This window comes from Salvelinus namaycush, chromosome 13, assembly GCF_016432855.1.
Source record: "Salvelinus namaycush isolate Seneca chromosome 13, SaNama_1.0, whole genome shotgun sequence".
Taxonomy (NCBI): Eukaryota; Metazoa; Chordata; class Actinopteri; order Salmoniformes; family Salmonidae; genus Salvelinus; species Salvelinus namaycush.
Genome location: NC_052319.1, coordinates 11,022,805 through 11,049,115, shown reverse-complemented (window position 1 = coordinate 11,049,115; position 26,311 = coordinate 11,022,805). Strand labels below are relative to the sequence as shown.

The 26,311-nt window shown below is 44.2% G+C and overlaps 1 protein-coding gene across 2 annotated transcripts in view; it reads right to left on the bottom strand.

Annotated features, from left to right (window-relative positions):
* Positions 1 to 26,311, bottom strand: part of LOC120058232 (plakophilin-4-like) — a 118,345-nt gene that overhangs the window by 32,501 nt on the left and 59,533 nt on the right. Inside the window, exons 4-8 of one of the 2 annotated variants that reach the window (XM_039006737.1) lie at positions 22,654 to 22,688; positions 16,825 to 16,956; positions 16,255 to 16,457; positions 15,150 to 15,711; positions 1,620 to 1,814 (exon numbers count right to left, since the gene is read on the bottom strand). In XM_039006737.1, coding sequence (XP_038862665.1) covers positions 1,620 to 1,814; positions 15,150 to 15,711; positions 16,255 to 16,457; positions 16,825 to 16,956; positions 22,654 to 22,688 — 1,127 coding nt within the window. The remainder of the gene's footprint in view (positions 1 to 1,619; positions 1,815 to 15,149; positions 15,712 to 16,254; positions 16,458 to 16,824; positions 16,957 to 22,653; positions 22,689 to 26,311) is intronic. The other variant, XM_039006738.1, reaches the window with a different exon arrangement.

Sequence of the window (26,311 nt, the reverse complement as noted above, 5' to 3'; positions counted from 1 at the left end):
TAGCATAAAAACCTTGGTTCTCACCCCCCCCCCCCCAAAAAAAATACAGACCACCAGAAATACTGTAGATAAAGAATTTATGGAAAGAGCTGGGGGAAAAGTCCATTAAAATGTAATTTCACACTATAACAAAGAGTGCTTGGGGATCAAATTAGATTTTTTATTTCAAATGATTTTTGGTAAAGACTCCAAACAACCTTTTTTGCCTTCCTGTCAATATAGCTAATCGTTATCTAAGAGCAGTCTTCTGAGCATCAATACCATTTATGACTGAACTTATCAGTCCAGGAGGATCTCAGGTCTGCTGTAAAGAGGATGCTAAATGGCTGTGTGCTGGAGGAGCGATGAGGAGAGAATTCTAACATCCAAACACAGCTGGCCGTGGCTGTGGCTACCTCCCAAATAGAACCCTATTACCTATAAAGTACACTACTTTTGACAAAGGATAGTATTGCCCTACTTTTGGGCCCCCGGCAATCAAAAAGTCGAGCACTAAAAATAGGGAGTAGGGTGCCATTTGGGACGCTGACTGTGTGGACACGCTGCTGTTCCCTGGCCCCTCATCCCTCTTCTCATTATGAGTGTGACACACAGGTAATTGACTCCTTTGTGGCTGGCGTATCAGCCCATGCCTGTCTCCTTCCTCTCCCCTGTCTCAGACCCATCTCTGATGAAGGAGGGAGGAAAGGAGGGCAAGATAGGCAGACTGGCAGGCAGTCTGGCTGGGCTGGATGGCTGTCTGGCTTGGACAAAGTGTTCCCAGGAGAGATCACATAAGAGAGAAAAAGAGAAGGGGGAGGGGAGGGGAGCGAGCGAGCGAGAGAGAGCGAGAGCAAGAGAGAGAACCTGGGCTAGAGTGGGAAAGGCAGGGGGAGTAGCCATGTAACAGCTATGTTTAAACTATGACGGAGTCATTTTAAATGATTTAAAAGACTACTCTCTCTCTCTTCAACATCCCCATCTGTTTCTCACTAACGCTGCTGATCAAATCAGCTTATTGATGCCTTGTTTCCATCCTGCTTGCATTAATGTTCTCATCATTAGACATTGAGATGAAGTTAACCTAGGCATTTTGGGAAGGTTTTAGAGAAATCAACAGTTGGAATATGTAAGAAAGGAATAAGCAGGGAAATCCTCCAACCAGGATTTGTGGTAAACCTGGAAATTTTCAGAAAATTACCTGAATTTTGCAGCCTTAAGATGAAGTGTAGAACAGTGTTTTTCAAACCTCTCCTTGGGCCCACAAGCCGTTCCATGCATTTTAAAGTTCACTATTCAACTCGTCAACTAATCATTAAGCCCTTGAATAGGTGAATCAGGTGAGCTAGGTCAGAGCTACAACTGAATTGTGAAACATCTGGGAGTCCAAGGAGAAGTTTGAAAACCAATTGTGTACAGCAGGGCTGTCAAACTCATTCCATGGAGGGCCTTGTTTCTGCTGGTTTTCGGGTTTTCCCTTTCAATTAAGACTTAGACAACCAGGTGAGGTGAGTTCCTTACTAATCAGTGAGCGTAATTCATCAATCGAGTGCAAAGGAGGAGCGAAAACCTGCCGACACTCGGCCCTCCGTGGAACGAGTTTAACACGTGGTGTACAGCATAGCAGTCTAGTGTTCTACCTGACGGACTCCTGTAGATGGCGCTCTGCGAGGAGTTGTTGAGGTCCACTGGGTCGTGGTGGTTGGGGCTACGGTACAGGGGCCCCTGGAAGGTCCTGTCCTCGTAGATGGGCGTGATATGGCGGTCAGGGGACATGGCTGACCTCAGGTCCTGGCCCAGCTGGCTGTGCTGACTGGCGTATGAGCTCCGCATACCTGAAGGGACAGAAAGCGTAAGTCTGCGTCCCGAATGGAAACGTATTCCCGAATTTTAGTGCATTCGTTCTTAACCAGAGCCCATTGGGCCTTGTTCAGAAGTAATGCACTTAATAAGGAATAGCGTGTCATTTGGGACACAGTATCAGACGGTAGTACAGGCTCAGGGTTAGAGACTGCCACCGGCCTCGTGTGTCTTCCTGTGTGTCACCCCTAATCCCCATTAGCATCACACAGTGACAGTTGCTACACAGCAGCACACAGCTAGCTCGGGATCAACTGCAATAATTCAGACACGCTCAAATTGCTAGCGAGAGCTCAGAAGAAAAAACGGCATGTTGTCCGTGCTGAAGTTTGACAGTTAAGCTGCTAAAGACTGACTTAATTGAAATGAATTCAGGGCTCATTTCCAATTCTGTGCAACGCTAAGGCAGTAGCTTTATGCGGTTTGTCAAGCCGCACCGCCCCCAGCTCTCTGCTCCGCTCTCTCTTTTAATGATCCAGCTTTTTAACCCCCTGCTAGAGCTGCGCCTGTCAACTGTAAGTGCTGTTATTGTAAAGTGGAAACATCTAGGAGCAACAATGGCTCAGCCTCAAAGTGGTAGGCCACACAAGCTCACAGAATGGGACCGCCGAGTGCTGAAGCGCGCAGCGCATAAAAATCATCTGTCCTCGGTTGCAACACTCACTACAGAGTTCCAAACTGCCTCTGGAAACAACGTTGGCAAGATGTTCGTCGGGAGATTCATGAAATGGGTTTCCATAGCCGAGCAGCCGCACACAAGCCTAAGGTCACCATGCACAATGCCAATCGTCGACTGGAGGGGTGTAAAGCTCGCCGCCATTGGACTCTGGAGCAGTGGCAACATGTTCTCTGGAGTGATGAATCATGCTTCACCATCTGGCAGTCTGGCGGACGAATCTGGGTTTGGCAGATGCCAGGAGAACGCTACCTGCCTGAATGAATAGTGCCAACTGTAAAGTTTGGTGGAGGAGGAATAATGGTCTGGGGCTGTTTTTCACGGTCGGCAAGGCCGCTTAGTTCCAGTGAAGGGAAATCTTAACGCTACAGCATACAATGACATTCTAGACAATTCTGTGCTTCCAACTTTGTGGTAACAGTTTGGGGAAGGTCCTTTCCTGTTTCAGCATGACAATGCCCCCGTGCACAAAGTGAGGTCCATACAGAAATGGTTTGTCAAGATCGGTGTGGAAGACCTTGATTGGCCTGCACAGAGCCCTGACCTCAACCCCATTGAACACCTTTGGGATGGATTGGAACGTCAGTGCCGGACCTCAATAATGCTAATGGCTCAATGGAAGCAAGTCCCCGCAGCAATGTTCCACAATCTAGTGGAAATCCTTCCCAGAAGAGTGGAGGCTGTTATCGCAACAAAGGGGGAACAACTCCATATTAAATGCCCATGATTTTGTAACGAGCATACCATACTTTTGGTCATGTAGTGGATCTGTTGTTCTATGTAGTGAATCTGTTATTCAACACGTTTGTATGGGCTAATAGCAGTAACGCAAAATAAAAACTATTCCATATAGCTTAGTAGAACCACCCCCCCTCTTCTGGCTTAGAGAGGGCTTACACTCTTACGGGTTAATAAGCTCTCTTTGCAGCTCTCAGCTGAAAAAAGAACACTTAGCCATATAGACTGTACACAAACCATTAGGAACACCTTCCTAATATTGAGTTGCGTCTCCTTTTGCCCTCAATTCGGTGCATGGACTCTACAAGGTGTCAAAAGCGTTCCACATTGATGCTGGCCCATGTTGACTCCAATGCTTCCCACAGTTGTGTCAAGTTGGCTGGATGTCCTTTGGGTGGTGGACCACTCTTGATGCACACAGGAAACTGTTGATCATGACACAAATCGGTGCGCCTGGCCTGGCACCTACTACCATACCCTGTTCAAAGGCACTTCAATATTCTGTCTTGCCCATTTCACCCTCTCAATGGCAAAAATACACAATCCATGTCTCAAAGCTTAAATATCATTCTTTAACCTGTCTCCTCCTAATTCATCTAAACTGATTGAAGTGGATTTAACAAGTGGTCAGTCTCTGTCATGGAAAGAGTTTTGTACACACTATCTCATAGTACCTCTCTGGCCTAGTAGAGGAAACATAGTGAAATATAGCCCAAAGCCTCGACTATATAGCCCAAAGCCTCGACTACTGAAACCACCCAGCAGTGAATTCAGTATCATTGAGTGCAGGGCCTCCCGAGTGGCGCAGTGGTCTAAGGCGATGCAGTGCTAGCTGTGCCACTAGAGATCCTGGTTCGATCCAGGCTCTGTCGCAGCCGGCCGCGACCGGGAGACCTAGCGTCGTCTGGGTTAGGGGAGGGTTTGGCCGTCAGGGAGGTCCTTGTCCCATTGCGCACTAGCGACTCCTGTGGCGGGCCAGTGCGCAGTGCACGCTAACACGGTCGCCAGGTGTACAGTGCTTCCTCCGACACATTGGTGCGGCTGGCTTCCGGGTTAAGCAAGCAGTGTGTCAAGAAGCAGTGCGGCTTGGCGGGGTCGTGTTTCGGAGGACGCACGGCTCTCGGCCGTCGCCTCTCCCGAGTTCGTACGGGAGTTGCAGCAATGGGACAAGACTAACTACCAGTTGGATACCACGAAACTGGGGGAAATAAAATAATAATAAATTGAGGGCTACACCTGGGTGTGAATCCCAAATGGCACCCTATTCCCGATGTAGCGCACTATAAAAAAGGGTGCCATTTGGAACTCGTCTTGACAGGCTAGACGTTGCCTTCCTCATCAGGCTTTGTAGTGAGAGTGAGTGGATATATGGGCCAGTAGAACACACGGCTGAGCCAGCATATGTCAGGAGGTGTGTGTGTTTCTGTAAATGGAGGAAGGAAGGGGGGGGTTTCTCCTAACCATAAGCTCATTTACCAGGGGGAAGCCTGGATGAGGTCAATCAAATTAGAAATTCACACCAGATGACAACAGTATTTGGGGGAGTCGCAGCCCAGCACGGCTGACTGACGGAGGTCTGGTCGGTCTGGATGTGGAACAATGTCTGCCTGCGTCCCAAATGGCACCTTATTCACTTTATAGTGTACTACTTTGGACAAGGTTCTGGTCCAAAGTAGTGCACTAAATGTGCCATTTTGGACGCATCCTGAGCCTACGGCAGGAAAGCAGCATCTGCCACTACGCATCCAGGCGTATAAATCCAGCCGGCAGTTATTACCGCCGCGGCCGGCCCAAAGCTCACAAGCCTTAGCTCCTAACAGCGTGATACCCTCTGGTCCCCTCTGCTTCAGGGTAACAGATCCCATACACATGGCTCATGTGGATATGTGACCTAACCTTGCATCAAGGGGACTCAACTCCCCAGTGCAAGAGAGAGACTGCAGTGGCCAAGTCACTGAGCACTCACTGCATACTTCGCTCACTTCAATAGAGCCCAAACATGATTATTTTGGGCTTAGGTCCAACACCGCTAGGCGAGCTGAGGCTCTCAAGCTGCTCAACACTGTCATGCGTTAATAAGATAAATGAGGGATTCTTATCAGAGTTCAGAACAGCGAAAATGAATAAATAGAAGTGTTTGTCTTTCCGGGGAGAGCTGAAGCCCAGTAAGGCAGCTGTAGGATGTGTCCCAAATGACACCCCATATGGGTCCTGGTCAAAACTAGCGCTCTTAAAACGGGAATAGGTTGCCATTTGGGACACAGGTATAACCACTCAGCAGCAGTACACTTTCCTACTCTCCCTCAGAAACAGTGCCAAATAAACATGACCTCTGGAGCATCCGCAGCGTGCCGTCAGCTGTTGAGAGAGAGCCAGGGGGGTGCTTCGTCTCTGGGGGGGATGCTTCCGCAAGACCCCGAATAACCACCAGCTTCGCACACTAACTAATGAACAGCTAAATGGCGAGCCAGTGGAGAATAAACCCTATTCAAACAACTTACTGGGGGGACATGATAAGCATAGATAATGTAATCCGCTAAAACTGTAGTTCTCCAGGGGTTAGTAGAAAGGATATTACTACATTAGATCAGAGAGGATGTGAAAATAAGCAACTAGTGGCAAAATCAGCATTGTTTCAACGTAAATTTGTCAACGTATTAGGACTTGGAATCTACATGGGAAATACATTGGATTTGAGGGCAAAATTGTAACCAATTTTCAACAGATATAAAATATGTTGAATTTGTACCTTTGAAACAATGTCAGATCCCCAACGTTATATCCACTATGAGTAAAAAAACAATAGGCTGGGCAGTACCACCTACTGGAGAGTTTGGTCTCAGATCCAGGGTTGGAACTAAGCCCAGCCCTGCTTAGCGTCGACATAGCATATTGGTAATAGTCAGTGACTATCGTGAGAATGATTAGAGAGATCTCTTAATAACTAAATATCTTCACTGTTGCTATCGAAGTCATTCCAAAAGGGTAGGTTTAACAGAGCAAATTAAATGTATTTGGTATTTTATTAAGATCCCCATTAGCTGTTGCAAAAGCAGCAGCTACTCTTCCTGGGGTCCACACAAAACATGAAACATAATACAGAATGACATAACACAGAGCATCAATAGACAAGAACAGCTCAAGAACAGAACTACATAAAAAAAAAAATTAAAGGCACATGTAGCCTACATATCAATGCATACACACACACTATCTAGGTCTAATAGGGGAAAGGCTTTGTGTCACGAGGTGTTGTTTTATCTGTTTTTTGAAACCAGGTTTGCTGTTCATTTGAGCAATATGAGATGGAAGGAAGTTCCATGCAATAACGGCTCTATAAAATACTGTACGTTTTCTTGAATTTGTTCTTGATTTGGGGACTGTGAAAAGACCCCTGGTGGCATGTCTGGTGGGATAAGTGTGTGTGTGTGTGTCAGAGCTGTGTGTAAGTTGACTATGCAAACAATTTGGGATTTACAACACATTAATGTTTCTTACAGAAAGAAGAAGTGATGCAGTCAGACTCTCCTCAACTCTTAGCCAAGAGACTGGCATGCGTATTATTTATATCAGCCCTCTGATTACAATTAAGAGCGAAACATGCCGCTCTGTTCTGTGCCAGCTTCATTGTGAAATCTCCCCCCACCCAACATTTTTAAAAGTTGGGTGAAAAAAATACAAAATTCCCTTAAGTTGATGACATTTTTCAAATCCAAATCAGTTTTCTACATTGATACAACATCCCAGGTTTTTTGTGTGGAAATGATGTGGAAACAACATTGACGCAACCTGTTTTTGCCCAGTGGGAGGGTTCAACAAAAAAAAGGACAGCTTTGGTTGATTTCAAATTTAATCAACTAATCAAACAAAATCAACTAATCAAAGTTAAAAAAAATAGAACTAAATCAAAATCAAACGCAAACTTTTTTTAAAGTGCATTTAAAAAGTTTGATTTGATTAGATTTAGTCATATTCTTTAACTTTGATTTTTGGTTGAGATTTGTTTATTTGGATCTCCATTAGCTTCAGCAGAAGAAGCTGCTACTCCTCCTGGGGGCCACAAAAACACAAAACATGACAAGTAACAAAACACTGATAAGACAAGGTCAGTCAAACAAATTTAAAATACAACAAAAAAATAGAAATAATTATAGTGTGTTGGTGAGTGCGTGTCCCCTCACAGTCCCCGTCGTTCCATGAGACGTTTTTAATTGTTTGGTTTTTTTTAAAGGTAATTTTGCTTTTTGCTTGAGTGTAATGGGAGATGGAAGGGAGTTCCATGAGATCATGGCTCTGTATAATACTGTGCGTTGCAGTGAATTCGTTTCGAACCGGAGGACTGTGAAGAGACCCCTGGTGGCATGTCTTGTGGGGTATGTATTGGTGTCTGAGTTGGATGTTATTTGATTATGCAGACAATCTGGAAGTTTCATTACAGTAATACTTCTCATAAAAACTAGAAGATAATCAGTTAAATCCCTCATCAACACACAACCAGAAAAGACTGGCATGCATGTTGTTGATGTTAGTGCTGTATGTGCAGTTAAGGGCAAGGCGTGTTTTAAGCCAGCTGCAGCTTTGCTAGGTCTTTCTTTGTGAGATGTGAATCCAACACTGTGCCACTGACTTAATTCCAGTTTATCTACAAATTCATAATTTATATTTTGGATTCCCATCTCAACCAAAAATCTAAGTTAAAGAATAGGACTAAAACAAATAAAAATGTTCATAAACTTTACATAACGTTTGATTTGATTTAGTCCTATTCTTTCACTTTGATTCTTGGTTGAGACAAAGACGTGAATCCATCATATCAATTATTCATTTGCAGACAAACTGGAATTAAATCCAGACTAATTCAGTGCCACAAAAGATACATCTCCTTCAAAATGTTGATTTTTGGTTGTGTTGACAACCAAGCACAATATCACTTTTGCAATTCGTCTACAACTAAACCAAAAATAAAAGTTAAATAATAGGATTAAGCCAGTAGCTCAGATTAAACTATGCAAGCATTAGATATCCTTTAAAATGTTGATATTTGGTTGCGTTGTCAACGCAATTGTAAGACAGTAAATAGCCTAAAGTTAACCTCTACTTCCACACAATCCCGGATCCGGGAGCACCCCCATCAGTAAAAAAGCTGACTAGCATAGCCTAGCATAGCGTCACAAGTAAATACTAGCATCTAAATATCATTAAATCACAAGTCCAAGACACCAGATGAAAGATACACATCTTGTGAATCCAGCCATCATTTCTGATTTTTAAAATGTTTTACAGGGAAGACACAATATGTAAATCTATTAGCTAACCACGTTAGCAAAAGACACCACTTTTTTTACTCCACCATTTTTTTCCTGCATAGGTAGCTATCACAAATTCGACCAAATAAAGATATAAATAGCCACTAACCAAGAAACAACTTCATCAGATGACAGTCTGATAACATATTTATTGTATAGCATATGTTTTGTTAGAAAAATGTGCATATTTCAGGTATAAATCATAGTTTACCATTGCAGCCACCATCACAACTCTCACCAAAGCGACTAGAATAACTACAGAGAGCAACGTGAATTACCTAAATACTCATCATAAAACATTTCTGAAAAATACACAGCGTACAGCAAATGAAAGACAAAGATCTTGTGAATCCAGACAATATTTCAGATTTTTTAAGTGTTTTACAGCGAAAACACAATATAGCATTATATTAGCTTACCACAATAGCCAGAAACACAAGCCATTTACCAGCAGCAAAGGTTAGCGATCGTAACAAGCAAGCAAAAGATATATAATTTTTGACTAACCTTCATAAACTTCTTCAGATGACAGTCCTGTAACATCATATTACACAATGCATATAGGGTTTGTTCGAAAATGTGCATATGTAGCGGCACAAATCGTGGTTATACAATGTGATTAGTGGCCAAACTTCAAGCAATCTGTCCGGCGCCATCTTGGAGAGGCACCTAATCTAATCGATAACTAATCATGAACTTGACTAAAAAATACAGGTTGGACAGCATATGAAAGATACATTAGTTCTTAATGCAACCGCTGTGCTAGATTTGTAAAATTAACGTTACTACGCATACAGCGTGCGCTAAAGCGAGACCGCACCGAAATTCATGGCGGAATTATTGTTTAACATTTGTCAACATAAATACGAATTAACAGCATAAAGACTACTTACTATTTGCTGAGCTTCCATCAGAATCTTGGGCAAGGTGTCCTTTCTCCAGAACAATCGTCTTTTGGTTGAAAGATGTCCTCTTCTCCTGTAGAAATAGCAGCTAACGCTAGCCATGTGCCGGAGAGGTGTCCAACTCGCGATAGCGCGTGACAAAGAAATTCCAGAAAATCGCAATAAACTGATATAAACTGCTATAAGTCGGTTTAAATTAACTACCTTATGAAGTTAAGACAAATCAAATTAAATCAGAGCCGGAGATATAGAACTGCTAAAACGAAAGCTTTTCAAGACGCCATGGTGATGTCCCTCCTGCGTCAGGCCCCCCGTTGAAAAGGTCGGACCTTCCGTTCCAAGAGCTTTTATAGTGCCCCAGATGGTGCAATCCACTCCATTCAAATTCTCACCGCTTACTGACATCTAGAGGAAGGCGTATGCAGTGCATGTAGCCCCATAGCTTACATGGGAATTTATAAACTGACCCTAGAACAGAGACCTCGATTTCAGAAATCTCACTTCCTGACAGGAAGTGTGCTGCAGAATGAGTTCTGTTTCACTCAGAGAAATAATTCAAACGGTTTTAGAAACTAGAGAGTGTTTTCTATCCAATAGTAATAATAATATGCATATTGTACGAGCAAGAATTGAGTACGAGGCAGTTTAATTTGGGAACGAATTTTTACAAAGTCGAAATGGCGCCCCCATATTGAGAAGAAGTTTTAAGGCTCTTTTACAAACTAATGTAACAGAATTTATTCAACCTTAAAATGAGCAACACATCCACTGCCACATTTTGAGGTTAGCACACTAACTAAAAACGTCTTATCTAAATCATAGAAAGCGTGCATATTCAAGATAGCACGCAAGGGTCGCAGGTCTGTGGAGATCTTCACAATTGCTATAAAATCAGTGATAACATTAAATTGTTGTATAAAAAAAAAGACATTGTATTTGTTGTGCTTTTAAAATGGTTGAAAGTGCAGTGATAAAACATTTGGATGACAACTAAACCAAAAATCAGACATTGTTTTTCCATTGGAATTTGGTTGTGCTTTTAGATGGTTGAAGGCATAGTGATAACACCTTGAGAATTCAACAAACTTCTGGCTCTGTTTTTGAGTGGGTGAATAAAAGGTTGAAATCTCATTGATCAACGTCTCAACCAAATATTACCCACATTTCCACGATGAAATAACGTGGTGTGCCCAGTGGGTTGTCATTGGGGAGGTTGATGTGGGCTGCTGTGGTGACACATCCAGGCAGTGGCGCAAGCTCATATAGTCAATCTGCAACGCTTCAGACAATGGCGTTTCTTTTGGCAGTAATTCGCTTGGGTTTCTCTTGTTGAAAGGTTTCTGATTAGAGAAGGGGAATATCAACGAGCCGGTGTTGGACACCACATCACAGCCCGCCACAGCCAAGTAATCGACTTAATCCGTTGGACATGATGAGGCCTTTCAGTAGAACCGTAGCTTGAGGGGAGAAGAGGAGAAGAGAGGGAGGGGGGGAAAAAAGAGGGAGGAGAGGAAGGCATCTCCCAGAGACAGGAGCTTCCATGCATATCCATCCCGCTCCACTCTGCAGGCTCTCTCCCCGCCCTCTCCCCCATTCTCTCGCTAACAGTACCATTATAAACCTTAGCGCACACTAATCCCGGTGCCTTTATTCTGCTCCCTGGTAAAAAACGCAGCAGCCAGGTTCTAAAGCAGCAGCGAATTGTCTCTGAAAATAATATAGGAATGGTGAACATTCATGGTGTGTTATACTCATTTAACGCTGCCTTCACTTCCTCCCGTGGCCCGAACAGATTGCACTTGGCTAGACGTGCTGTAGGGAGGTGGCAATTTGGCACACTGACTCTGCAGAAACAAACATTTTTAAAAAATGGATGCAGCGGACTTACATTCCTGAACCAAAATAATTTGCTAAAACTTTTCCCAACATAGTAGTAAGAAATTACGAAATCCATTAAGACAATCTGATCTGCTCTCGATCATGCAGAAGATTACTAACTTACGCATGGAAATCAGCAGGCTATAAGTAAACACCACTCTTTCCGTAAACCAAAGCATAAGGCTTACTAGGCGTGGGCTGAGCGCCACACGTGCCTAAAATGCTGTTGATCCACATTTCCCTTTGCTCTCCGCCAGTGCTCTGAAATGGACATCGGACATAATTACAGGGACGTTTTGATTTCATCTTCCAATTTTTTTTTGCGGCAGAGAGATGACTTCCTGCCAATGCTGGAGCTGGGGGGGGGGGGGGGGGGGGAGGATGGTGGCCTGGAGCTGGGGGGGAACAGGGAGGGGAGAGGGAGGATGGTGGTCTGGATCTCCCCCAGATGAGGAGAGGAGCTGTGCAATGATGCCATCAAAGGACATACAGTATGTGACTTTGTGCCAGCTAGTTTCTATGGGGACAGCTAGGTGAGAGGAGGCGTGAGGGTTTGGGACAGAGGCAGACAGCAGAATTCAGAAGACCGCTATTGGGCTTGACGGGCCAGTGGCCAATGTGTCTACAGACTATGCACCTCAGAGAAGAGGTTTAAAAAGCCATGAGATCAGTCATCGTAGAGGATGTGGATTATGGCCATCATGCACAAAGAGAGAGAGAGAGAGAGAGAGAGAGAGACACTCTGGGCACTGCAGTGATATAATGGCCTCGCAGAGATTATCATTGTTGGGCCCTGATTTACAACAGTTCAAGAATGTAATGGGAAAGAAATGGGAAAACCACAGACATAATTCCCAGACCAAGTCAAACTCAACACTTGTAGGCGTTTCTCCATAGCCTTTTAAACGTCTCCCATATGTGAATGGGGTTTTAATGCTTGTAAAAAGGTAATAGGTTGGAAATTATGATCATACTACGAACAAAAAGGTAACACGTAGTACCCACACATGCCATGCTAAGACACTGATGAGAATACAGCCACGGAGTAGAGTGAAGTTGCCCCTAAACTCTGATCTTGGGTCAGTTTAGCATTTTCCCCACTAACGGTTAAGGTTAGGATTGGGGGAAGGTCAGCTGATCCGAGATCTGTGCCTAGGAGAAACATCACCTCAGAGTCAAACACATTATGAGGGCAGGTGAATCATGATGAAGTTAGAATTCACCTTGAAGGTCATCATCGACCAGCGGGTCTATTGATATCCAATGGCAGCAGGAAATTTTGGTCAAAAACACACACATTAAATCAACCTTTTCACAATAAAAACCTGGATAAATATTGCTGGACTAACTGGGACAGCTGAAATAATACAAAGAGAAACAACACAAAGTCATATGAATATTAGTTTGAAGGCGGGAAACATAGACCGTATATACAGTAAATAACGGAAGGCCCTGAGTAAAATGTCATAGGCCTAGTACCGTAAATTGCCTGTCTACATTTCAATACCAATCCGCAAAGCAGCCCATTATGAAAACAGCAACCATTTGTAATTAGCCCCTCCTTTAATTAGCCTTGGAATAGCAGCCATTTTTCATAATCTACCTACATTCTTATCTAGAGCAGATATCTAAAAACAGCTAATGGAGGAGTTCTTGGACTGAAAGGAAGAGGACAAATTAACATAGGCTGAGCCATTACTCTTACTGTAGTGATAAGTGGCTGGCCCACAATAGCAGAGAATCATTTCCCACTCTCTTCAAAAAGCATTGGGAAAGCATGTTTGGTTTCTAGCATTCAGTGGAACACTAATCAATTAAACCTCAATGATCCATAAAATAAATCTTCAAAATATCAGAAAATTATTCTGGTGTGGAGAACAAATGGCGCCCTATTCCAGGTATAGTGTACTCCCTAGGACCAGGGCTCTGGTCAAAGGTAGTGCACTATGTAGGGGATAGGGTGCCATTCGGGACACAGCACGCCTCTTTCTGAATCAGCTGGGCCTCGTTTCCCATACAGCTTTGTACCAAGAACAGAATCCCTGTCGTGAGGAATTATAGAATGTCGTTTCATTCAAACGGTTTGCACCACAGTGTTCTTTCCTCCGAAGAGGAACAAAAACACGACCGAAGATTAGAGACAACACGCCCTGCCCAACACTCACGTCTCAGGCGGGAACGACAAACGAGTGACAAATGCTCACTTCTGACGCAGTGGAAGAAGAAAAGCCTTCCATTATTCTACCATTCTTTCTTCAGACTCCCTGTCAAGCAGCTCATATTTACCGGCATTGAAATGTCAAGTCAGACTCCTATGGCTGACACCCGCAAAGAGAAACGACAACAGATCTATCAATCAACACACAACATATGAATTACTTAGAGGAGCTGTCAACCAGAGCACACTGATGTTCTCTGTATCTCAGGGGGAAGGCAGGCAGGCATGCTTGCACCCATTGCTTAACGACTCATTGCAAATTTAATGAAGTTGACAGGGGAAACAAAATCCAATCTCAATATCAAATAATTTCTGGTAACAATTAAGTACCTTACTGTAATTGTCTTCAATTAAAATGGTCCTAAAGAAACAAAAATAGCTTCTTAGCAAAGAGCAATTGCTCAAGCAAGAATTTTTTCTGGGACTGAATGGAATAGGTCTGAGTGGGGAGGGGAAAACTGAAAACTAGCTGTTATTGACATAAAGGTTTGCAACTATTAACTAATTTACCGCCGGGTGATGTCACCAAGCAGGCCAAAACTTTCCCACCAAAACACGCTGAAATTTCAGGCAGTCTTTTCAAACAGCTCTTACACTAAAAGGCATTATCATAATTTACACAATTCCACAGTATTATTCCAACCTCATAGCGTGGAAATATTTATAAAAAACTGGAAATCATCTATGTACTTGGGATAAAATCAGATAACCTACACAAACAACAAAGTCTTTGTAAATGATTCTTTTGCTCCACTATTTGCTTAAATAAACTCCAGTCTTAATCTAGTACCTCTAGCACAGAGTTTTTCTCAGTGGATATAGGCCTATTTGCATGTATTCAAGTGCACTGGCAATACATCCAACTGTGTGAGTCGCTGGAAAACATGCATATCATCCACGATCATAACGATCGATCTCCTGCCAGACCCTCCGGCGTTTCCCTTCAAACAGTGGCCTGTGGTTAAGGACGCGAGTCTACATGAGGCAGGGGCTGGCCCTGGTCCATGCCACAGACAGACATGGGCTTTTTGTCCCAAATGGCACCTTATTCCCTATATACTGCACTACTTGTGACCAGCGCCCGACCAGGGTCAACAGTGATCTGGTCAAAAGTAGGGCTCTCTAGGTTGGGCGCAGTGACTCACTTTGTGCCACAGCATGCTTGACAGCAAGCATGCTGACAGCAAGCATGCTGTCAAGCTTTGGAAAAGCTTGACAGCAAAGCCACAGACTGGAGTCTGTCTCTGATTACGGGGAGACGACCTTAATCTACTTATTATCAGGCATAAATTGTTGACCTGTGCTCCTGTGACAGACTAGCTATCGCCATGTGTGGCATATGCTCAACAACTAACCACTGAGTGAAGGAGGCAGTAGTCTCGCAGAGCTCTGGTCAGAAATATTGCACCTTGTAGGGAATAGGACGCCATTTGAGAAGCAGACAGTATCTCCTGCCCTGTGGAGGTATGCATGTGTTATCTCTGGAGAGAGTGGACCCTTGGATAGAGTGAGCACACCCACTCTAGATAGCTTTCTGTGTGTGTGTGTGTGTGTGTGTGTAGCAGGGAGGAGAAGACAGAAGAGCTGACCTGTGAGGCTGTCAGGCCGTGGGATCATCCTCTCGTAGACGTCATAGCTCTGAGCTCCGTAGGGGTCTGCATCGTGGTGGGTCAACGAGCGAGGCAGGGTGGAGCCATAGTGCTGGGGCTGGGCCGTCATGCTGGAGCGTCCCGGAAATGCCGCCGACCCCCCTGGCTGCTGGGTGAGGGGTAAGGGGCCGTCCACCATTGTTAAGGGGGAGCCCATGCGCCCCGAGGCGGACGCCGGGGCCTGGTATGGCGAAGTGGTGCGGCTGGCACTGCCCGAGCGGGAGTTGGCGCTGCCCATGCGGCGCAGGGCGGCGGGGGAACTCTTCTGGGTGTTGTAAGGGGAGCCAGCGCGCTGGGCTGAGGGCAGGGTGGTGGAGAAGATACTGGAGAGGGGTTTAGGCTCTGTGACAATGGGTGAGCAGTAGTTACTCCCCATGGTGGCCCTTAGGGAGCCTCGGGAAGGGGACACACTGCTGCCGTAGGCCGGGGACTGGGTCCGGGAGGGCACCGAGCTCACCCTCCTCATGGCTCGACCCGGCGCTGCGGCGGTTAACACAGGGGCCTGTCAGGACAGACGAGGACAAAACTACTGAGCAACCACCACACATTTCAGCATCACATTTAATAGAGGCGTAAAATATTTTTGATGTGATATTTTACATCCTCACAGAAAGTGTCTAGTGTCTTATGGGACTATTACAGGATATATTTATCTCTTTTGTCTAACTTCCATCCCATCTCCCAGCCAGCAGTAGCATCTGTGTGCTCTGTGGCAGTCAGTATATTAATCATGACCATAGTGATGTATTAGAGAGCTCATCTCCTATCTTTGCCATGGCTACTTCAATGGCATTATCTATGCGGTCACAGAGGGCTAAAACTGGCTTCGGTCCGAGTGTGGCCAAGTGCAAACGTCTATCCTACTCAATGGTTGTGACTGATGCAGACAGTGTGTCCGCTTTCCAACTCTATGGTCGTCATTGCTGCAGACAGTTTGCCCTAGATCCAACTCTAGGGCCGTGACTTCCACAGACAGTGTGCCCTCTATCCAACTCTATGGCCGTGACTGCTGCAGACAGTGTGCCCTCTAGCTCCGTGAGTGTACCTGGACCTGGGCCTGGCCCTCGGCCCTGGCATTCCTCAGGAGGGTAGAGGTGCCGCCTGTGCCCGGGTAAGAGTGCGGCATCCTCAGGTCAGTCTTGGCCAGATTATTCTGGTTCTGGCTGCCGTAGTAGCTGCTGGCATCCTGGTAGCCACTGTCCGAGTACGAGTTCATCTGGGTGGAGCTGCGGGAGTTCCCTGTAGACCCTGAGAGACAGAAGGAGAGAGGAAAGGAGGGAGAGAGAGCAGAAGGAGAGCGAGCAGAAGGAGAGAGAGAGAGAGAGAGAGACCGCGTGAGTGTCCTTAAAGCACTACATGACATTTAGCTAGTCCACACAGTACTAATGACCTCACAGAGTGGCCATTTCTACCGCCCTACCCTCCATACTGGAGCCATACTCTGGCTCATTAAAACTATACACATCACATGTGCTTCTGAGGCCAAGCAGAACACTTCAAAGCATCATTAAAAGGCTCCGACTCTGGTGGGGCTGAGAGAGAGGGAGTGGCACAGCCTTGCCGGGGGAGGGAGAGAGAGAGAGTGTCGAACAGAGGGGCTGCATTAGTAACAGACCCTCACTTTCATGGAGCGAGGTCTGCTCTGGGGAGTACAGGGCCACCTGCTCCTGCTCCGTTCGGAGGCGGTAGGTGGGCGACTGAGAGGTGTCTGTCACTCGAGACTTGGTGTCCCGCGAGGTCGAGGCATCTGGGAAAGAAAGGGAGGACAAAGTCAGTGTTACCTGTGTCGCTTATTTGATATATCATGGCGTTTGCAACGTCAGGATCGTGGGTTCAATTCCCGCTGGGATCACCCATACAAAATGTATGCAGTATGTACACACTACTGTTAGACACTTTCGATAAAAGTGTCTGATAAATGGCAAATGTATAAATGGGAAAAATACACTGAGTACACAAAACATTTAGAACACCTGCTCTTTCCATGACACAGACTATCCAGGTGAAAGCTATGATCCCTTATTGATGTCACCTGTTAAAGCCACTTCCAATCAGTATAGATGAAGAGGAGGAGACATGTTAAAGAAGGATATTTAAGCTTTGAGACAATTGAGACATGGATTGTGCATGTGTGCCATTCAGAGGGTGAATCAGCAAGACAACATATTTAAGTGCCTTTGAACAGATTATGGTAGTAGGTGCCAGGCGCACCAGTTTGTGTCAAGAACTGCAACGATGCTGGGTTTTTCACGCTCAACAGTTTCCTGTGTGTATCAAGAATGGTCCACCACCCAAGACATCCAGCCAACTTCACCCCCTGTGGAACACTTTTGTACAATTCAATATTAGGAAGGTGTTCTTAATGTTTTGTACACTCTGTGTATATCTAAGAGATAGGAGATGTAGAAGTTAAAGGATTTTGCGTCGATGCAATAACAAATTCCACACTCGTGTAAATTAAGTTTATTGTCATACTGACTCATAGGAGAGAAATTTGTGACGCTCCTATTTTGCTGTGCCAGGACACTGATGAAAATCCCCTTGTCAAAACCGTTTCCAAACTAACATTTCCCGGCTGTGACCTACATGGCACACTAGTCGCTATATAGAGCCATGGCTTTGGCCAAAAGTAGTGCCCTGTATAGTGAATAGGGTGCCATTTAGGTCACATCCCACGAGAACAGCCAGTGAGGCAACGAGGAGGAATTACCACAGTAATGTCTCTCATAAGCTGCTGCACAATGTTGCTCCACAATCAAAATCGAGTTAAGTGTGACCTGCGTGAATGAGCTCCACTGCAATAGCTGCAACAATGGGATGTCAGAACCCAATAGCTAGCCAGTCAGAACCGGAGGGAGGGGCATTGTTGGCTGGCATATGGATGAGGGGGAGGCTGGATTCCATGGAGGAGCCACTCTGCTGTTCCTTTCTGGCTTGTAAGTGTCTCAGTAACCTATTTCTTTGCCAGGAGTCCGCCGTCTCCGCCGCCTCTAGTTGCATGAGTTGACTACAGCTACGGCACCTCAATAAATTCTGCTGCTGCAATTATTATGGTTGACTTGATTTTCGCTAGCCCACTGTGTGCGGCGCGGCGGACACTTAAATCTTTCAAAAGGCCACGTTTGCCGTGTGACTGATTTCCATCGTGACGGGGGGTGGGGGGGAGAGAAGGAAAAAAATCATGAAAAATTCATGCACAGTATAAACTAAATCGTTAAAGCAGTATTTACAGAACAATGGCAAATGATCTGAATGGGGTGTCACTTCTGACCAAACAGCAACTTTATTCCCCATACACAACTAAAACAAAGCTTCACCCATCCCTCCTGCTCCTCATAGCATATTAGGAGTAACTTTTCAGGTAGACAGTGACTGGAGCTTTATGTGACATTTCTGCCCTCAGGGCATCGCTACAGAGCCTTGACCCCGTTTGAGAAATGAGACGGTACACAATGAAAGAGTGTTACATCCCTCCTCCAGAACAGTGGTATTAAAGTGTAGGTCCGTCACAAAGGCCACCCTATTCCCTATTTAGTACACTACTTTTAACCAGGGCTCTGGTTAAAAGTAGTGCACTATACAGGAATAGGGTGCAATTTGGGAATGCAGCCGTAGAGTGTTGTGGGTGAGAGAGTGTGATTGGAGTGAAATTAGCTGCAGTGTGCTGCTGTAAAGGGTAATGACTATGTCTGGCTGGGCTGCTTATTGCCCTCCCGGGCCCCCGGCAGGTCCGACAGTTGCCAGCCTGTGGATTTCGAGAGGAAGTGTTACTGTGGAGAGAGAGGCTTTCTTTAACCTCGTAAATGTGGACAGCACAGTCACAGGCAACCTACTTCCTATAATGCACAACTTTTTGACCAGGCCCCATAGAGCCCCCATAGGGCTCTGGCCAACAGTAGCGCACTATATAGGGAATAGGGTACCAATTGGGACGCAACCTCTGTTAACGTAATAAGTGGTTGAGGAGTGCCACGGGTGACAAAATAATGACCTGTATATGAACTCTGACCATTATGGCTAGGCAGCTGATTATAAATGGAGAGGAACATCAACCTCTCCTCTTCCACAGACAGGCAGCCTCTCACTTAATATCTACAACAGCATTCATTTCTGTTTCATATTTGGATTAGAAAAATACATTACTGTGGCTAACGATGATTTCTCATCTACAATGAGGAAATCAATATTTATACAAAATAGGCTCTATGGCCGCCTATTTGCCCTGGTCAAACGTAGTGCACTTTATGGAATAGGGTGCTATTTGGAACTCATGTCCTTGTTCTTACTGTGTCCGTCTGCTAGTCGGGCTTATCAGCAATGAACCAACTGGAACAAGTGGAAAATTCCAAACAATACCGAGACAAGCAATGTAACAGTGCACATGTACAATCATAACCCCGTAGGGTCAGTCTGACAAGAACCACAATACAATATTAATGACTGCAGCGATTCACTTAGTTCCATTATACAATTAATAAGCTTTGAAATACATTAGTAAAATGGACTTCATTATCAATTTGAGCAGCAGCAGAGTAACTGTGGTCCTACAAGGATCCGTGCTAAACAAACAGAGCTGGGGTGGAGGGAAAGTGTTACGGTCTGAGTGGGAGTAGCTAAAGAGAAATATTGAATCTGAAATGTGCCAGAAGAATCAAGTCAGTCAGTAGTAGGGATTAACATGGGTAACTGGGATCCTGGGACTGTCCCGGGAACACTCTTTACGTTTCCCGAAATAATGAAATGACCCCCGTAAATTACAACATTTACACGTGACCCGAATGCAGTTAATAAACCCAACAGGAAACCGCCACTGTATAGCCTATAAAATAGCATGTGCCTCTGAGCCGTTATTGTGAATCTTCAGACAGTGGCAAATTTGATAGGCCGATGCACAATTCACAACATAGGCATCTGTCACAGACATGAAGTCTGATAACAATTCAGAGAGGTATGAGAGGAAATATATCTTCTCCTGTCCTAAAGCCTAGGCCATTTCCCTAACTAGTCCGAATCCCACTGGGACGCAAAATCCTGACGGTCTCGCATGAAAATTCCTAACTTTATTCTGTAATCCATTCGATGCCTTATCAAAGGACTCCACTCGCCTATGCATGTCAAAGAACAGCTATAACATTTCCCTACTCTGTCTCGTATTGCTGTCAATATAGTGAGAGAGAGAATGCATGATCAACAAAACGGTATGAGTAGACAGGAATATTTATTTAACATACCTATTACCTCTCTTCATCTCTCCGTTATTCATTCATTATTCATGAGCCATCTGTATAATCATCAACTCGATTTAACCAAATGGGAGATATTCTGTCATTCATTGAAGGAGCCCATCTAGTACCGGGTCCCACTTTGTCTCCAGAACAGCCTGAATTCTTTGGCGCATTCTACAAGGTGTAGGAAACGTTCCACAGGGATGTTGGTCCATGCTGACGCGATGGCATCACGCAGTTTGCTACAGATTGGATGGCGGTACATTCAACAGACCGTTCCATCTCACCTCAAAGGTGCTATATTGGGTCGAGGTCTGAGGACTTCGCAGGCCACTAAAATAAACTGAACTCGCTGTCATGTTCCACGCAATGTTTTTCCACTCCTCAATTGTCCAGTGCTGGTGATCGCGTGCCCACTGGAGCCGCGTTTTCTTGTTTTCACTTTGTACGAATGGAACCCGGAGGCTGCAATAGCCCATTCATGACAAGGATCTTCGAGTTGTGCGTTCCGAGATGCCGTTCTGCACACCACTGTTGTACGCTGCTGTTATTTGTCTATTAGTGTCCCGCCTGTTAGCTTGCACAATTCTTGCCATTCTCCTTTGATCTCTCATCAACAAGCTGTTTTCGCCCACAGGACTGCCGCTGACTGGATATTTCTTTGTTTGACGCATTATACTCGGTAAACCCTAGACACTGCCGCACGTGAAAAGCCCAAGCCCAGGAGGGCGCCAGTTTGAGATAATGGATCCGGCGCGCCTGGCACCGACAAACATACCACGCTCAAAGTCGCTTAGGTCACTCGTTTTTCCCATTCTAACGTTCAATCGAACAGTAACTGAATGCATCGATGCCCTGCTTTTATATAAGCCACGGCCACCTGACTCATTGTCTGCAGGAACGATCAATTTCGTGAAAGTGGTGGTGTCCCTAATAAACTGTGTATACAGAGTGTATACAGTGCATTCAGAAAGTATTCAGACCCCTTGACGTTTTCCACAATTTGTTACATTACAGCCTTATTCTAAAATGGATTAAATAACGGAAAATTATCAATCTACAAACAATATCCCATAATGACAAAGTGAAGAAAAAAAATGCTAATTATTGCCAATTTATTTAAAAAAAACAAATACCTTATTTACATAAGTATTCAGAGCCTTTGCTATGAGACTCTGAAATTTAGCTCAGGTGCATCCTGTTTCCATTGATCATCCTGGAGATGTTTCTACAACTTGGAGTCCACCTGTTGTAGATTCAATTGATTGGACATGATTTGGAAAGGTGCACACCTGTCTATATAAGGTCCCAAAGTTGACAATGCATGTCAAAGCAAAAACCAAGCCATGAGGTCAAAGGAATTGTCCGTAGAGCTCCGAGACAGGACTGTGTCGAGGCACAGATCTGGGGAAAGGTACCAAAAAATATCTGCAGCATTAAAAGGTCCCCAAGAACACAGTGGTTTCCATCATTCCTAAATGGTAGTTTGGAACCACTAGACTCTTCCTAGAGTTGGCCACCTGGCCAAACTGAGTAATCGGGGGAGAAGGGCCTTGGTCTGGGAGGTGACCAAGAACCCGATGGGACAAGTCTCAATGTCCTTGAGTGGCCCAGCCAGAGCCCGGACTTGAACCCGATCGAACATCTCTGGAGACCTGAAAATAGCTGTGCAGCGACGCTCCCCATCCAACCTTTAGCTTGAGAGGAGAATGGGAGAAACTTCTCATATACAGGTGTGCCAAGCTTGTAGCGTCATATCCAAGAAGACTCGAGGCTGTAATCACTGCCAAAGGTGCTTCAACAAAGTACTAAGTAAAGGGTCTGAATACTTATGTAAATGTGATTTCAGTTTTCTTAAAATTGTCTATAAAAATGGTTTTTGCTTTGTCATTATGGGGTAGTTAGTGTGTGTAGATTGATGAGAAACTATTTTATCAATTTTAGAATAAGGCTGTAACATAACAACATTTGGAAAAAGTGAAGGGGTCTGAATACTTTCTGAATGCACTGCATGCATGGCCTGATATGGTTTGCAATGATTCACAAGAATATCAATCAGTGTATGGTGACATGGACTTTGTGTCATAAATGGCACCCGTTTCACTATATAGTGCACTACTTTTGACCAGAGGCCTTTATGTCCTGGTCAAAATGTGTGCACTATAAAGGGAATAGGGAATGTGTCAAACATGGTGTAGGGAAGGATGATCAGACCGTACCTGCAGATCTCCAGGGGAGGGACTTCTCAGACGAGCTGAAAGACAAAAAGAAAGAGAAGGTCTTAGATACATGGACAAATATGAGACAGAAAGTTAATGTTCTCAACAGGACACTTGTTTAAATTCATATAGAAGATATCCAGCAGACATCCTCCGAATGCTTATAAATGGCCCTATTTCACTTGTGCTTGAGATAAAGGTGTGCCTGAAATAGGCCTCTGGCCCAAAGTAGTGCACTATATAAGGTGCCATTTGGGATGCACACCAACAAATCACAAACATGAAATTGAAAGAACATTGTCAGTTCAGATGCAACCAGAGAATTCATAGATCGGACCAAATAGAAAGAAACAGAGGTAATTGTGGCCAGTGCAGCATATGCCAACATACAAATAACATGGCTACAACCAAGCATTTAAATACTATTCAAAATGGCTGCTTCTCCTCTCTAGTTGCAGAAGAGGCCTTCGTGACAGGTGATCTTTACTGCCACGACAGACAACGAGGAGGATCATCCTTTTCCCTGAGGTTGTGTCGGTTATTTTTCATCCTCGCCGGTCCTTGAGAAACACACTTTGCAAATAAACGGAAAAGGTCAGGCTTGGCCATCCATCCTAATGGGGTCTGATAGGCTCTGAGGCTGAAGACAAGCTGCTAGCTCTGCTACTAAAGTAAATAGAAAAAAAACTATTGATCTCTGAGCAAAAATACTAATGCCCCACCGATAATAAAACAGACAAACAGGCAAGCAGGACACGTGTACACACACATACGTGGACAGACGGACGTGTGCAAATACGGATGGATGCACACATAAACGGATCTGCCTGTTCTGAGTTACTACTGCGTGCTGATGGATATTTGGTGGATATTTCCTCAGCAATAAAGGGACCGTTGTCTCCCAAGAATAAGGAGGTATAAAGCTTGGTGGCCTGACAGAGTCCATGTTAAAACACATTACGGCCTTCAGACAAACACTGAGGCTACGCCCCAAATGGCACCCTATTCCCTATACAGTGCACTACTATTCCCTGGTCAAAAGCAGTGTACTACGTAGGGAGTAGGGTGCCATTTTGGACGCAAGCTGAGCATGCTGGTACTGCAGAGCCAAGTGGACCCATAGGTGGGGAGTGTGATGGATGGTGGGGTCAGTGGTGCCTGGTCCTGGATCAGTGGAGAAGTGGGCAGGCAGATAGCTCAAACTGATGCCACAGAGTAGAGGCAGCCATCCCAATGATGGGCCTGGGAAAGTGCTGAGGCAGGAGGGTCAGGGCTTAACGGATGAGGCCACTTCAACTGAAGCCAACCAGAGAGCCACTCTGTTGTAGTGTCCCAAGTGGGCACCTTACCCTCTGTGTAGTGTACTACATTTGGCCAGGGCGCAAAGTACATACAGTAGATCCTATTTGGCTCTGGAAAAACTTTCTGCAATATGTAGGGAATAGGGTGCCATTTGGGATGCACCCTCCGTCTGTAAGAGGCCATAAAACTAGGCCCCAAGTTTCTCCGCTATAGTATACCTCAGCCACTTCAACATGATTATAGGGGGGGGGGGGGGGGGGGGGGGGGGGGTCAAAGCAGAGCAGCACTAAACACAGGCGCACCAAGTCCAAACCTGCAAAAGCTTTAACTAATAGCCACCTGGACCATCCAGCTACAATAAGAAAATGACATTTCAAACAGAGCAATTTACAGGTCATTTCTAATAAATCAAGCCATCTAGAAGACTTGTGTGAGCGCTGGACCTAAAAGCAGGGTTCCCACCCTTATGCTTTCCAAGGAAATATCTAGCGGGTCATTATTGCCATGCACCTGGGTCATTCCACCAATTCGTTGCCTTTTGAGATGTGCAACTTGGTGGGGAAAAAAACATTTGATTTCACCTAATTTTAACATTGTCAGAAAGAGCACACATCAACTTAATTTAAAAAAACATGTTCTCATCAAAGAGGCTGAATAGAAAAAGTACTATTGTAAGATTATTTTAAGTGCCAAATAGAGTAAGAGGGTTGATGATTTCATCTTAAATCAGCCATAAATCCCATTGTGACAGGGGAAATGGAAGCTTGTTGTGTGCAACAGGAAGTAATTGAAAACATTTCTAGCCTATTTATGGGTAACAGGGTTGATGTGTTGTGCTTGTTGTGCTCTGTTTTCCACCACGAAACACCAGAAAATGGCCAAAAAGATTAGAACCTGCTCACCTGCTTTTACACGATGATTTGACTATTAGATGTTCACTGTTTCTTTAGATACATTTTTTTTAAACGAATAGTTTCACCTTATTAAAATGAGAGTTCAGTTCACGTAACAGGGTTGACCTTAAAATGAGGGACAGGTTTTTTACCTTAAAATGTGTTCACTAATCACAGGAAATAAATATCAATCTTAAGAAATGACTCAGTCAAAGCAACAGAAATAAATAGGGCTTTACAATAATGGTGAAAACTGGAGGTTTAGTGGGTTAAAATCTTCCTGGAAGTCACATAGGGTACATGTCAAAATGCTGAATTTTGGCACTTTAACAAGTCTTTATTCATATTAAAAAAGAGATTTATTGAATTCTCCATGAGGTCTATATTAAAGGGCACTTAATTGATTATAACATAAAGGGGCAGTATGCAGATAAAAACGTGATTTTCCTGTTTTTGTAAATAATATTTCCACACTAGGAGGTCGAAATGACACACTGAAATTGTGAAAATGATAATGCCCTTTTTGTGTAAGAGCTGTTCGGGAAAAAAATCTGGAATTTCAACCTGATTAGGTGGGATGGAACTTTTGGCCCATATCATGACGTCACAATGTGATCCTATTATAATAAACCAATGACTGTTCATCTGGGTAAGGGCGTGGGCTCTAGACCATCCTAATCAACCAATCAGGGCTGAGCAATGGCCAAAGAAGGCTCAGGAAATAAATTAATTATTAGTTATTTTCATTAAATAAACACACAGTGATTTATTAGACATAGTGATGATTTAAAAATAAATTACTAAAACTGCGACAGAAAGCATGGGACGACCCAGCTGCTGTTGCCATTTCGCTGATTGGATCTTATAGAATTAGGCAGTGGTGGAAAAAGTACCTAATTGTCATACTTGAGTAAAAGTAAAGATACCTTAACAGAAAATGACTCAAGTAAAAGCGAAAGCCCCCCAGTAAAATACTACTTGAGTAAAAGTATTTGGTTTTAAATATACTTAAGTATCAAAAGAAAATGTAATTGCTAAAATATACTTAAGTATCAAATTCCTTGTATTAAGCAAACCAGCAGGCACAATTATTATTTGATTTTTTAATTTACAGATAGCCAGGGGCACATCCCAACACTCAGACATCATTTACAAACGACGCATGTGTTTAGTGAGTCCGCCAGATCAGAGGCAGTAGAGATGACCAGGGATGTTCTCTTGATCAGTGTGTGAATTGGACTATTTGAGTACTTTTGAATGGCAGTGAAAATGTATGGAGTAAAAATACAATTTTCTTTTGGAATGTAGTGAAGAAAAAGTAGTCAAAAATAGGAATGGTAAAGTAAAAGTACAGACACCCAAAAAAACTACTTTAGTACTTTAAAGTATTTTTACTTAGTGGCAAGAAAAAAATGTGAACCCTTTGGAAATACCTTGATTTGTGTATAAAAATTGGTCATAAA